This window comes from Bactrocera tryoni, chromosome 1 (genome assembly GCF_016617805.1).
Source record: "Bactrocera tryoni isolate S06 chromosome 1, CSIRO_BtryS06_freeze2, whole genome shotgun sequence".
NCBI lineage: Eukaryota > Metazoa > Arthropoda > Insecta > Diptera > Tephritidae > Bactrocera > Bactrocera tryoni.
The window spans coordinates 63617061-63632144 of record NC_052499.1 but is presented as its reverse complement, the minus strand read 5'-3'; the positions used below and the strand labels follow the sequence as shown (position 1 = coordinate 63632144).

The following is a 15084-nucleotide window of genomic DNA, read 5'->3' as shown; positions in this document are numbered from 1 at the left end:
AAACGATGTCGAAATTGTATCAAATTGACATATTATTTTTCTCAGACTTTATGAGTATGATCACTGGAAAGAAACGACCGAGACTGAGTACAAATAAAATGCTGAAAATATTTATGACAAATTAATGTTTTAATGACTACAATATATCCAATATAATATTGATGTACGAAAATAAGAATTAAATGCAAAAATACAAAATTCTCTTACTAAAAATTTCGTTAACAATAAATTAAATTAATTCGAGTATTTATTTACCAATAATAACTTATAAGAATTTTCCCAATTTTTTAAAATGCGATTAGCGAACTTTAAGCCTTAAGTAAAGCGGAATCATTTCATCACATTCCATGTTAGGATTTCTGCGGCTTGCCGCCTGATGGTATTGGTGGGGGCGGCACGTCCGGCACAGCGCTGTTCTTGCTCTTCGACGCATTCTTTATGCTGTCAAAGTCGACAGTTGGTGGCGGCGTCTGTGGTGGATCGGCCGGCTGCGGTTCAGGCTCACTCGCTGCTGCTTCCTCGGGCTGAGCTGGTGTTGGATACTGTGGTGCAGGTGGTGGCGGGGTGACTGCTGGTCCAATGGATGCAGCTGTTGGTGGTTGTGGAAATGGTGGTTTAGGCACACCACCAAGAGCAAAATGCTGATGCTGACTGGGGAAATATTGATATGGCGGTAGATATTGTTCACGATAACCCGTGATGGGATCATAGATGACCGGATACTGATTGAAAGCATATGGCGGAAGTGCTACCGGATTCAGGGGATTACGATTTGGGTATTGCTGCAGCGGTATAAGCGATGGCGGTAGGCCATATTCGTTCAAAGGTATAGGCAATTTCTCGTTAGGCATCTGCTTGGGTGGATTCGGTTCGAATGGCGGCATAAAAGCGGGATTTTTCGGTGGCGGTGGCTGAGTTGGTGGCTGCACTGGTTGTTGCTCCTCGGTTGGTGGTGTTGCTGTGGGCGCTGCATCTTCTACTGGCGAACCATCTTGCGGCGGCGGTTGTTGCGCAGCCTCACTGGGTGTGGGCAGCAACTGTGGTCCACTGTTTGGTGGCGGCTGACGCATGAACTGCGGTGGAAAGCGTTGTTGTGGTATTGGATAGGGGTACTGCAAATGCACAGACTTATAGTACAAATTTTTATGAAAAATTAAAAAAAATATGTGGAACATACCTGTGGACTTGGTGGCAAACCCGGCACGATAGGTTGTCCGAAACGCACCACCGGTGGCGTGTAGTAACCATACGGATTATATGGCCCGAAGGGATAGTGCGCCACACCACTCTCGTGTATTGTCGGCTGTATGACGGGATAGGCGCGGCTAGAAGTCAGATTATCGTCGGTTGTAATGAGTGCATTGTAGACTTTTGGCGTGCGCCGCAAAGCTGCGCCACAGCTGGAGTAACAGATGCTGGCTATTACTAGCGCGATTAGTATCTGCGAGACACATGTAAAGTTTCAAATAAATTTATTAGTTCTTTTCTGAATTTTATGATTTATAAATGTTCTAAACTACGAAGACATTTAGCATTCAAGTATGTGTGTATATGGGCCCCTTTTTTCCATGAGTTAATTGACTTCTATTGGTGTATAGTGAGGTATTATGTAGACGCCTTAAGTGAGTCAGCCGCGGATACCGTATACAGGCTCTTGACAGTTGCAGATATGCAAATGAGCTTTATCTAACCGGTTTGCACTTGGCTACGCCATTGAAATGCGCTCGCTTCATGTTGTGCGACTACAAAGAGGGGTTGATCGCTTTGGTAATAAATCAAATCTAGAGCAACACCCAAGTTCAATAAAATGGACAACAAAAGCTGATACTGCTGACCACAGCGGCGCCGCGGTGCAATATGAACGCTACGCTTCTGAAACCGAACTTGTTTCGAGTACTTGATTATCTCTAAGTGACTTGTAAGTTCAGCTATCGAAAGATGTCGATTTTACTAAAGAAGTGGGCCCAGCTGAGAATATTATTGGAGGCTATTTGGTCGAACCATATTTATTTTGCGCTAGATACTATTCTAGCCTCCTCGACATCGCATATAAGGTTCTATCGAGCATACTTAGTGAAAGACTGAAGCCCATTGTGAAAAAGCTGATTGGATCTTATCAGTGGGCTTTAGACCTGAAAAATATGTAGTTAGGCGAATTAAGATATAGCGGCTACGCTGGCTAGGTCATGTCGTCCGAATGGATGAAAACACTCCAGCTCTGACAGTATTCGACGCAGTACCCGCCGGAGGAAGCAGAGGAAGAGGAAGACCTCCACTTCGTTGTAAAGACCAGGTGGAGAAGGACCTGGCTTCGTTGGAATCTCCAATTGGCGACAAACAGCGAAAATGAGGCTCCCTTGAAGGATATGTAGTATTAGTACGGCATGAACTCGTAATCGTTTTGACTACCAAATAGTCATGACCGACTTGTTATACATTGAAAAACCGCTGGCCACAGACAATGACAGCGAAAAAAAACCTTCGGGGATTCACAAAGAGCTCTTTGATTCGAAACGGAACTCATACTTCGTAAGAAAATCAACCCAATTAAAATGAGTATGAAAGCTGTCAGGGAGTGAATCACGATCGATCTTAGTACTGTTAGTTCGTACTCAATCACTGAGGCTTGTTTTGCATATATCTCTTTCAAAGTTGTAACCTGTATGACAACAGAACTAACTGAGACACAGTGTAGAGAGTCAGTTGACTTATCTAATTAAACAAAGTGCAAATATTTTCTCTCAGTGTTCGTTCAGTTGTCTACTCCCTCAGTAATTTTGCGATTCAGTATATGCGAATGCAAAACAAATCTTTTTTATGTCGAAGCTGCCAACATTTTATTTCATATAATGACAGTAATGACAGTTCGGTTGCCTTTGGTTAGCGACTCAACATTATAATACCGTAATTTATGCTACACGCCTGATACGCCTCTCTTCGTCCATAAGTCTTTCTTCGTGTAAATTACGTTTTGTTTATCTTTCCGCATTATTTATGCGCTTGTTTAGTGCATTAATTGTAATTAAAACTCAAATACATATCATAACTTAAGTATGTACAAAGATACATTTATAGGTAAACACAATTAACACACTTCCAATAGACCGTTATAATGTGATCTACTTACTTAAAGCGTGATTAAGTGATATAATCGTAACATAATAAAAAAGATTTCAAGTGCATCTAGCATAGAGATATAGTTTCCACATACATAATTACTTACTATAAATTCTGATTTGGGAAATTCTAGTGGAAAGGGTTTAATATATGCTGGCATTTAGATATTTATACCCTGAACAACGTAAATTAAGTTTGCCAGATGCTTGTAGTCCTCAAAAAGAAACTTCAGTGACCCTATCAAGTATATACTTATGTACATATTTAAATGATTAGTAAGCTGAGTCGTCTTAACTATGTCTATCTTTTTGTCCGTCGGTACAAATAAACGGTGACACATTTCGAGGTTCCCTACTTTTTTTGAAAGAAAAAACACAGTAACTTCAAATTTAATGGCGAATGTTTATTATCATTCGAAAGAATGTTCTTTGGCATTTATTTTTCGAAGATTTTCTCTTTCAAATGTTGGCCGCGGCTCAGATGGTGCATCCGAATGACACGTGTGATATTTTCCTCCAAGGCCTGAATCGAAGCGGGATTGTCCGCATAGATTTTAGACTTTACATACTCTAACAGGAAAATGTCTAACGGTGTGACACGACCTTGGTGGCCAATCGACCGGCCCAAACGAGAAATTATTTGCTTACCGAAGGGTTCTCTCAATAAATCCTTTGATTGATGCGATGTGTAAGAAGTGACTTTTTATTGAAACCAAATTTCGCCGAGATTACGAGCTTCAATTTCAGGAATCAAAGTTATTTATCATTACGCGATAACGATCGCCATTGACGGTTACGCTTTTACAGGCATCGGTTTTGAAGAAATATGGACCGATGATTATACCGGGCCACAATCCACACCTAACTGTTGTTTTTTCTGATTTTCAATTGCGGCAATTTTGCTTGTTTATTTACCCATTGAGCCAAAGATGGGCCTCATTGCTGAACAAAATTTGACCCGAAAACGTCGGATATTCTTGGATCTTGTCTAAAGCCCATAGAGCTAAGCGATGTAGTTTCAGAAGGTCGATCAGTTTCAGCTCTTGCACAAGTTGTACTTTGTACGCTTTCAATTTAAGATCTCGACGTAAAATATGTCAGTACATAGTCCGACTTTCTGCGAACGGCGGTGAATCGATATTTTTCACTGCGTGCTGCGTGCTCAAGATGGGTGATAGTGTTGCGAATAGTAGGCCGATTATGTTGAAGGGTATTTCGTCTTCGGTGTTCCCGAAGTTAACGTGCAGGTGTACTTAAATATTTATTTATCTTAAAGAAATTATCAGAATGTTGCTTTTGAAATAACCGAATTTCATGAATGAGTTTGGAAATACTTAAAGTAGCGGTACGGGATTTTCCAATAAAACAATACTACTTCATCAAAATTTGGTCGGACTGGTCCATTTAAACTCCGCTTGCAAGCCGAATAGATTAAAAATTGTTTACTAGATTGTAACGAATTAAAAAAAAACAAAAGTTTAGCGATTATTACAAAGAAAAAAATTTTGACCAACGAGTTCGCTTGAATTTCAAGTGTTTTCAATCGTTGAAAATGTTGAAAAAGGGTTTTGGGGAGCTCCTTTATTGACGAAAACAACGAAAAAGTTAAAGAAACAGTGCTTGAAAATCGTCATGTTTGGCCACAGGGACTTAGCAGAAGTTCTATGCTAGGCTCGTTGCAAAAGATTTCAATCATTTCCAAAGACAATCGTCGAGCAGCGGTCGCAAAAGAGATGTTTGACAACATAACTTGGGACCCTACATTCATACGACGCATTATTACTGTTGAAAAGACGTGGGTTTATAAATATGAAGTCCAAACTGTCCAACAATCTAGCGATCGCTCTGCAAATATGAGCGGAAACAGAAAAAACCACGTCAAGTCAGTAAAAAAGCAAGATAATTTTCAACGCTTCCTTTGATCACCGTGATGTGGTTCACCATGCGTTCGTAACAGGGTTAAATGGTGAATAAGGAATGCTACTTGGTCGTTTTGAGGTGTATATGTGAAACAATTCGTCCTAAGTTACCCGATTTGTAGGCAGAAAATTCATAGGATTTTCACCACGATAATGGCCGTGGTGTTCCTGCATGATTGTAACTCACTTCTGGACGTGAAGGGAGAGTCATCGCTCAGGTAATGCTTTTGCCAAATCCGGCGATAGTACCATGAGTTAAGGGAACTCATTAAAAGTCATTCGTTAAAGGTACCGAAGGCCATCCGAGTCGCGGCCTAAAACAAGCATATGGAAAATTAAGCGTTGGCAAGCTGGTATGTGTCAAAGGCCGTACCGTGTACTAAATACGCGAAAATGTTGCATTTGTTTGCTAATCCGGGTAAAATTTGACCAGATGCTGTTGTACCATTCAAAACTGTAGAATCTACTAACTGAGATTTAGAACAAACCTTCAACCTATTTGAAAAATATAAATACAAATTAATGACGTCACACAATGCAAAATAATATACTGTCTACAAAGAATTTAGACATAAACTGAAAATTTTCCACCATTTATTGCAAGTTTATGTAGTTTAGAACCAAATCAAAATTGAGGTTATGTCGAATTCGGTTCATAGCTGTGCATAATTGTGTAAGAGCAAACATAAAAATTGAAATAAATAACGGAAAATGACGCAAAAGTTGGCTTTACAAAACAATTAAAATGTAATATGCCTATTCTGGGGAAATTATGAGACATCTAATTGCCCTAAAGCGGAAAGGTCGCCTTTAGTGGGTAACTAGGGCAGCTGACTGTGAGATGGTAAAAGTAGCAAATCGGCTGAGTCACTAGCGTGTTCTAAGTAAGTATGTATATATTTAAGCGCATGTGTGAGAAAAGGTTCTGTTTTAATTTTACTACACGTTTCACAGTTTACTAGCTTTTCATAGCTGTCATATCATATGACGATTTAACAATGGGCTTTCTTAATTGCGGCTTAGCAAAACAAAGCTGTCAACCACAAATTCTCATTTATACTATACTATATTCATTACATGGATATGTGAGTGATTTTTTTGTCATTTAGAAGAGCAGTATCGCCAAGTAAAAGTGTTCACATTTGCCTCGACGCTGTTGCATGCTTTACTCATGCCTTGCAAAGCTTTTTACGAGAAACGGAAGTTGGAGTCATGCTCTTGCTTGTTTGTATGTAGCTGTAAGTAAGTGCATATGTGGGATTTTCCACTTTTCTATTCATACTTTTATTTATGAAAGCCAAGAAGTGTTATTGCTCTTGCTTCGCTTTGGAAATTGGCATAAAAGTGTTTTGGAAACGTAACGAGTAGGTGTCCATTCGGGCCGGTTAAGCTCAGAGGAATAGTACATATAAAGTGTCTACACATGTGTGTGAAAATCCGTGTATGGCTTCATTCGGCTATTTAGCTGCTGATTCGATATTTTCTCTAGATTAGCTGTCAGCTGCTGGGTTACTTTTTCGTTTTGATTAATGATGTGTCACAAATCGTATTCAAATACTCAAATTGCTAATTTCTCATTTAAGCATATTCTACTTATACTTTTGCCAGTTGGTCTGTATTATATTTGACATTATTAAATTCTTTCTTCAATTATTATGTGTATCACAAAGTTTTTATCAAGCATTGCTTGAAGCCATTTCTGCAGGTTGAATGTCACTTTTCTTTGTATCACAATTAATCGATCGATTTCATTGATCAACTATTTGATTGTCATCTTGATGGCTTTCGATTTACAGAACCAAAAAAACGGAATAGTATTCGCATATGCGGGAAATAACAACTTTACCTAAAAGAATATGGGTTTAAAACCGGTTTGGAACCAGCAGTTTTTAGGCGAATTTTATCTTTTAGGAATTGTAAAATTTTGTTCTTCAGACTGCAATTTAATAAATTTCCGTTACTATCGAATATTCATTTTTTTTATTTTCCGGTTGCCTGCCTTTAATTAAAAAACTAAGAAAGAGGAGTGCTCTTTAATATATGTATACTTAACAATGACAGTGAAAATAAAAAAAAAATGGGACAATTATATCACATATCTCCTATAAACTCAATTATTCAGATTTTTTTCGGTATAATGCTATCAAGGAAAGACCTTTATTTGTATCGGTCAATTTGTATGACGCCTTTATATGTGCTATAGTCCGATCTGAACAATTTCTTCTTGCGAAAAATTCCAAATCTTCTTCTTATTTGCGTAGACACTGCTTTCGCGGTTATAGCCGAGTTTGCAACAGCGTGGCAGTAGTTCTTCCTTTTCGCTGTTTGGCGCTAATTGCAGGTTTCAAGTGTTGCCACATCCCTCCTAGTATTTTCAACGAAGTGGAGGTCTTCCTCTTCCATTGCTTCTCCCGACAGGCGTTCCGTCGAATTTTCATCCATTCGGACGACATAGTTAGCCAGCATAGCCGCTGTATCTTAATTCGCTAAACTTTGTCAACGTCGTTACATATCTCGTACAGCTCCTCGTTTCATCAGAATTCACCCTTGCCAATGCGCAAAGGACTATAAATCTTACGCAGAACCTTTCTCTCGAAAACGCGTTACGCAGACTCATCAGATGTTGTCATCTTCCATGCCTAAGCGTCATATACCAGGGCGGGGATGATGAGTGACTTGTAGAGTGTAGTCTTTGTACATCAAAAGATGACTTTACTTCTCAATTGCCTATTCAGTCTGAAATAGCACCTGTTGGTATAAGTTATTCTGCGTTGGATTTCGAGCCTGATGTTGTTGTTGGTGTTAATGTTGGTTCCAAGATAAACGAAAAACGAAATTATCTACGAGTTCGAAATTATAACTATCAACAGTGATATGGGAGCCAAGTCACGAGTGCGACGACTGTTTGTTTGCTAACAGAAGATATTTTGTCTTGCCCGCGTTCACTACGAGATCCCTTTGCTTCGGTTTTTTGTCCAACCTGGAGAAAGCAGAACTAACGGCGTGTTGTTATGGCCAATGATATCGACGTCATCGGCCTGTCGATATCGATTCGCTAGAAGTTTACTGACTCAAGAAAGGAACAGACGGGTTCGTAGATTTTAGAAAAACAGAAAAGGAAAAGTAACAGATGGTGATTCGATTCCATTTTTTGTAAGGGATATTGCACAGTAGAATCAAAGATGTTTCAAAGCTTCATATGATGACTTTTCTCTTCCAATGGTGGATGATGGATGGATTGATAGTCGATTCGGCGCCGCTCGCAGCAACTTGCACTGACGTATGGAACGACTTGGCGTAATTTACGTTGAGATCTTAAATTGAAATCGTACAAAATACAGCTAGTGCAAGAGCTGTAGCCACTCGACCTTCAAAGCGACATCGCTTCACTATCCGACGTTTTTGAACCAGATTTTGTTCAGCGATGAGGCAAATTTCTGGCTCAATGGGTATATAAACAAACAGAATTGTCGCATTTGGGACGAAGAGCAACATGAAGAGATTTAAGAGCTCGAAATGGATCACCATGTACATATCATTGGTATACACCAGAAGCCAAGTCGGAACAGTGGACTTTACTTGATAAATATGCTCCGGTTGAGGACTGAAGAAGATATGTACTTATCGGTCCATATACGTACTAATACGCGGTGTCTACGCCAATTAAGAAGAAGAAGAAGATACGTACTAACACGGGAACATTCCTTAACAGATTTTTATTGGTAGAACTATCTAACGAAATAATATCACTATTGTGTTTTTGTTCGTAAATTTCCGGTCACTTATTGCACAGAATTTGCGCGTGTAAATGCATGATAATAGGACTTCACGCTTGAAATTTCATATCAGCACAATAAATGGGATTAAAATACCTACCACCATTATACTCGAACTCCAATAGTTAAGAGGCGATGGTGGGTCTTGTTTTTGATTGACTTTGCTTGGTATTCAAATATGCACAACTCAAAAGTGAATTACATAGACACAATCATATTGGGCGCGATAAAATTCCACAGACAAATTCAATTACTATTATCACAATTAAACCAAATACAAAGCGAATTAAACTACCGTATTGTATTTCAAATGGCTTTGTTACTTCTTGGAAATTAATTGTCAATTATGATATTAGCTCGCGCGCTTGTTGTTGCTCCCTAAGAATGAAGGCATTTTGTAGCAACTTCCGCATTGAAATGCGGAAACTGGCGGGTGTGAACGTCGCTAATGTATGTTGTTGTTGTGGTTTTTGCTTTATCAATTCAGCAGCCAAATCGAGCTGATTATCAGTGTAAATCAACATTACAGCAAAATAAAGTTAATCGCTATAAAAATAGATTTGCCATTTGCCTACCGGAATTCCAGCTAAACTTACAGCAGACCGTGAGTTTGATTTTTCCGAACATTTTTTAAGAGTTTTAATGTTTGTTGTTGCTAAATAATAATATTGTTACAAATCTTATTGCTTTGGCACGGTTGTCAACATTACATTAGCATGCTCTGCATAAGTTATATATTCGTATATATAATTATGTTTATATATGTATTTATATATACATGCAATGTGTGTATGTATGTTAACGGAACTTGCAAGTCACTCTTGTATTTTACCACAACATTTTAGATTGCATGTAGCATATGCAAATTTTTTTCTCAAACCCTCCCATGTGTGACATTGTGGCGTGGCATGCGGCTTGGGGCTTGGAGCTGGTAGTGTCTGTGAACGTTTGCTCCGAATCGCTTTGAAAATATTCCAGTATATTTCAGTATATTTGTGTATAATTGTATACCATGTATGTGTATCAGTGTGTGTCTGTCTGCAGAGCTTTGGATATTTTGTTTCTTATACAGCTTAGCGCTTAACCCCAGGCGTCCTGAAGCTCAAGGCCAAATGCTTCGTTCTTTGTTCTCTAATAGACTTTGAATTTTGTTATATAAAATGATTGGGTTACGAAGCAAATCCACACCGTTTTAGTTACTATGCAGTTATTGATTGGTAAGTGTGAGGGTATGTTGTCACTGATAAGCAGCTGGTTTGTGGTTACCGTTATTTTTTTTAGCAAATATAAGTAATTTATGGAATATTACAAGGTAATACTGAGATTATTACTTAATTACTATACAAAAAACATTATTTTACTAACACTCAAGTTGTGCGAAAAACCATGAGCATTGGAACAAGTTTGCTGCTTAAGTCTTCTGTGTTTATAAACTCAAAGCAAAGAATCGGTTAAATTATTTAAGATTTATTCGTATAAAAGTCAATAGCTGTAAATTGCTTAAGTTGAGAGGAAATCACATTAAAACAAGAAAAAAGTAATACCCTTCACATTACTTGTACCAACTATATGCATAACTAAAACTGAAAAAGTATCCGGTCAATGGATTGAAGCAAAAGGGAAATGTTTGTTATTTGATTTCCTTCGATTCTTACTTCGAGACGTAGAGATACATAAATTCGGTTACGCTTGATTTTTAGGTAGTTTAAGGACAAGTCCTAATCACACCAGCGACGGTAAAAATTTCATAAGATAAATTAGTGAGCTGTAAAAGCTTCATAATCAATTAGTCATGGAATTAATATATTTGACTCTCTTGAAGACATATATAATTTTGAGAATGGATATTTGGAAAAATAGAGTGATACATCGGTCCATATCTCAAATTGTTACCCTGTTTGGTTCATACTACACTGCTTATATAAGGAAATACTCCGCTGGTTTGTAACTCCTTTTTTGGCAATTACCATTTCTTCCCTACTTTTCCCCCACCATAAATATTTGTAGCGGTTCATTTTCTGAAATCAACTTTCCTTACGCGCTTAACCTCTTGCCAGCGAATAAACGAAATGGAAAATTGTGAAGCATGAAATCAAAGAGAAAAACAACAAACAATTTGACACACTCCTACCCAAAGTAGTATTAACAAATACAAATGCTCCACTTATGCACATGTGTGTGTACGTATTTACATATACGCTACATACAAGCATACCGTTGCAGCATACTCCAGCGCATGCCCACTTATCCGAATTTTTCTCTAGTGCGCTTAAGCAATGTATCGATTTTTACTACTTTGCTCTGCGCATGCGCGCCTACCGGCCATTTGCGGTATTTGCATGTACTTGACCTCAGCTACATACATACATATATCGAGTGGGCGCTAAGTGACTGACTGACTATCTAGCTGGCTTGAGTTGTGAGCAGACAAGCTGTCTGCCCCACTAATTGACTAACGGACTGCTTGAGTGAGCGACTGACTGACAGAAATGTTAGAAAAGTGAAAGTGTAACAAAAAGTCAAAGGAGCGGCAGCAATTACAGATGAAACGGTATGCTCTTAGATGCTTTTGTTATTGGTTTTGTGTATTGTTCATTGCTTATTGTTTATGGTTGTGGTGCTTTTTGTCTTATAATATCGACTATATCTGAATCAAGGTGTTGCAATCGTTCAAATGACTAAGTGCATAGGGACCAAGTTTATATGAATATTGATATGTAATGTTAAGAAATCTGGGCTTAATTTCGCTGGAATATTTGGAAGTATGCTTTAAATGAAAGTTTTATGGTGAAAATGTTCGAAAAGTGAAGAATTTGGTGCTTGAAATCCGTTAGACAAGTGTTAAAGAAATGGCAAGACAAGAGCTCGACATCTCTCGCAAGTCCGCTCCAATGATTTTGGTGGATATTTTTGGCATGAAACGCTTGTCTCGATAAAGCTGAATTTTTTGTCAAAAAGAATACCGAAAACAGGTCCTTTTGGACATGCTTGATCGAGCGAATTCGCATCCTATATTCATGGAGTGCCAATGAGGCATATGTTTATGCGTTTGACATGCGAACAATCAGTCAATGGAAGAGATAAAACAAAATTCAATAAAGAAGCTGCAGGCCATCCAAAAAAGTGCTTATGAAAAGTGTTTCGAGGACTGAAAAATTCGTTGGCATAAATGTATTACATCTGGTGTGTATTACTTTGAAGGCAACCAAATAGATGTTGTTGAATAATTAAATATTTTGCGTTTTACTACCAACCGGGTGCTTTTATGTAAATTACTCTAATAATCGGCAATTCATTATGAGAATTTTAGATCCCATTGATCCTTTAGCCGATTTCCAGGAGGACCCTCAAAAAAGATGTCTGGCGGTGAGAAAGACTTTTATTTCTTTTAAACTATCTCAAATCCAAAAATCGAAGCAATATTATTGTATTATATTAAAGGGTTATGTGGGTTTGAAAATTTCAAAAAATCAATTTTTTGTTTTTTATATTATTAATTAGTACAATATGTTTAAAATATTTTTCCAAAAAATAAAATCGATCCAAGTAAATTTCTAAGAGATAGACCCTTCGGAAGTTGCGCCCATCAGGCCACGTCGGTGTAGCGTACCTACTTTAAATGCGTTTTTCTCAAAACTCCATTTTTGAAGTCGGTGGACACGATTTCCCGAAAAGTTATGGACCGATTTAGTTCGAATTGTGTACACATCTTTAAAATAACATTATCTAGTTATTCAACAAAGGATTTTTTGTTTTTCCTTACACTTAATTTTTGAAGCCAATAAATGAGACAATAAGAAGTTATGCTGTACACGACGAGAACGCTTTTTTTGTGAGACTCTCAGGGAGATGAGGTCTTAACGGCAGAATTTTCAACATTTTTATATCAAAATTTCAGGAGACATTGTTCAAATACCTTTGATATGCCATATTATATTTTTGAACTAAATGATTGTTTATATTACAAAACAAAAATCGAAATAATACTTTTTTTGTATCCTTTGTCATTTTCACTTAATCGCCAATCCGAAATAAATAGCTTTTTGAAAAGAAAAGAGGGTGATCCAAAGGTGGTACTTTTTTCAACAGCTTTTTTTTTACAGATCACGCTTGAGTCGTGTCAAGCTGTCATAATATTTTTGTTTGGGCATTTCATCATGGAATGATCTACGCCCGAACAACGTTTACAGATTGTTCAACTTTATTATGAAAATTCAAGAATGTTTTTCGCGCGCTTCGCTCAACTTATGGTCTATATAATCGGCCAACTGAGCGTACTATTTGCAACACCATCAGTCATCTTGAAACCCAGCCTTCATTATTGAATTCGACCGAATAGACTACGTCCAACACGCAGTGAAGAAAATACAGCAGCCGTAGCTGAGAATGTAGACGAAGACCGTGTAGAGTCGATTCGGTGCTATTCGCAGCATCTCGAACTGAGGTATGAAACGACTTTGCGCATTTTACGTCCACCGCTTACAAAATACAGGTTGTGCAAGAATTGAACTCGATCGACCTTCGCAAGCGTCATAGCTTTGCTTTATGGGCTCTTGAAAAGTTTCAACAAGATCTGACGTTTTCGAGTGAAATTCCGTTCAGCGCATTTCTGGCTCAATGGGTATGTAAACAAGCAAAATGAGCGCAACAATGGCTTCATGTGGTTTGTGGGCCGATGAACTTGTCGGTTCATATTTCTTTAAAAATGATGCCGATGAGAAAGTAACCGTCAATGGCGACTGCTATAGCGGCATGATAACAGACCATTTGATGACTGAAACTGAAGCTCGTGATTTCGGCGACATTTGGTTTCAATAAGACGGCGCCATTGCCCATATAACGCATCAATCAATAGAGTTATTGAGAGAACACTTCGGGTAGCAGATAAGTTTTTCTTGTGGGGATATGTAAGGTCTAAAGTCCATGCGCACAGTCCCATTTCCATTCAGGTAGGTTTTAGAGCAAAACATCACGTGTGTCATTCGACAGTTACCAGTCGAAATGTTCGAACGAGTAATCGAAAATGGGACTCAACGGAGGGACCATCTGCGACGTAGCCGCGGCCAATATTTAAAAGAGATACTCTTTTAAAAATTTATCCCAAAGAATGTTTTTTTCAAATGATAAAAAACATTCCGCATTAAATTTGAAGTTTCTGTATTTTTTCTTTAAAGAAGTAGGTAACCTCGAAATGGATCACCCTTTATATATATTTTATAAGATCTCCGACGTTTTCTTTTGGGTGTTACAAACATCGTCCCAATCTTAATACACCCTTGTAAGTGTATAAATATTTCTCAAACATGCACAAAACTTTTCAATAACACTCACCTTCGCATCCATATTGCAACACTGCGATCGCTTCAGTTTAGTGGGCTGTTGTTGCTTTCGATTTCGTCAACTTCAGCGTACTTCAGCTGTCACTCACTTCTTTCTTTACTTATTATGTTTGTCAATTATTTGTTTACTTATTTAATTCGTGCAATTTATAAGTTATCGTGTCACTTGTTCAAGTTCCCTGTGCCACTTAACGTTTTATGAATTTAAAAATGTGTTTTCAATCTCAACACGATTTTCGGCAAGGTCTTTTCACACACTCACGTTCGCATTCGCCTTCAAAGGATGTTCGTTGCGCATGCGCTGTGCGATCCTCAAGCCCGCGTATCACGTTTCCAAAATATGCGAGTTTATGAATAATTAAACGCCACACCAACGCTCAAGGAGTCGAGTATGCAATTTTTTTTGGTATTTTTGCAGAACACGTGCATCTAGATGTGGCGCAACAAGCGTGAGAAAACGCACGCTCCAACTTGCGAAATTGTCAATAAATTTAATTTTTATTTGTCGCTTTGCTCGTGGGCTGCGTTCTTGTACGTGATTTGCAGAATGTTTCACTTCACTTGTGTAAACTTGAACCGAGTCTCTACAATTAGTACACTTGGTAAAAAGCGCCTTCAAATTTATAATTGCATTACTGTTAGCGCGGTTGAAAAATATTCCCGTTTCGGCTGCTGTCGCCGTCAAACCAAAAGCGCACACGTTTCGCGTCGAATTGAACCGCTCAGCGAGAGCAGCGAACCTTTTATACCTTTTCAGCGTTTTCAAGCGGCAGCAGCCACGACGACTTGGCCAGCGGCAGCTATGACAACAGCAACAGCAACGGCAACAACAACATTAACAAATGTGACTTTGATTTTGTCTTGTACGCTGTTAGAAAACTGTATTGTTATAGTTGTGGCTGCTGCAGCTGCTGCTGCTCCCGCTAAGGCGGCG

The 15084-nt window shown here is 38.4% G+C and overlaps 1 protein-coding gene across 1 annotated transcript; it reads right to left on the bottom strand.

Annotated features, from left to right (window-relative positions):
- Positions 1–130: 130 nt before the first annotated feature.
- LOC120766438 (extensin) lies at positions 131–14852 on the bottom strand. Its single transcript, XM_040091947.1, has 3 exons — positions 14143–14852; positions 1178–1441; positions 131–1112 (listed from the first exon to the last, which is right to left on the bottom strand). Exons 1-3 carry the CDS (start codon positions 14152–14154, stop codon positions 351–353), a joined length of 1038 nt encoding a protein of 345 aa, XP_039947881.1. The 5' UTR covers positions 14155–14852; the 3' UTR covers positions 131–350.
- Between the last annotated feature and the right edge of the window lie 232 nt (positions 14853–15084).

Coding starts and splice junctions, on each gene's coding strand:
- LOC120766438 (XM_040091947.1), bottom strand. Junction 1,113..1,177: donor GTTTGCCACCAAGTCCACAG/GTATGTTCCACA, acceptor GTGCATTTGCAG/TACCCCTATCCAATACCACA.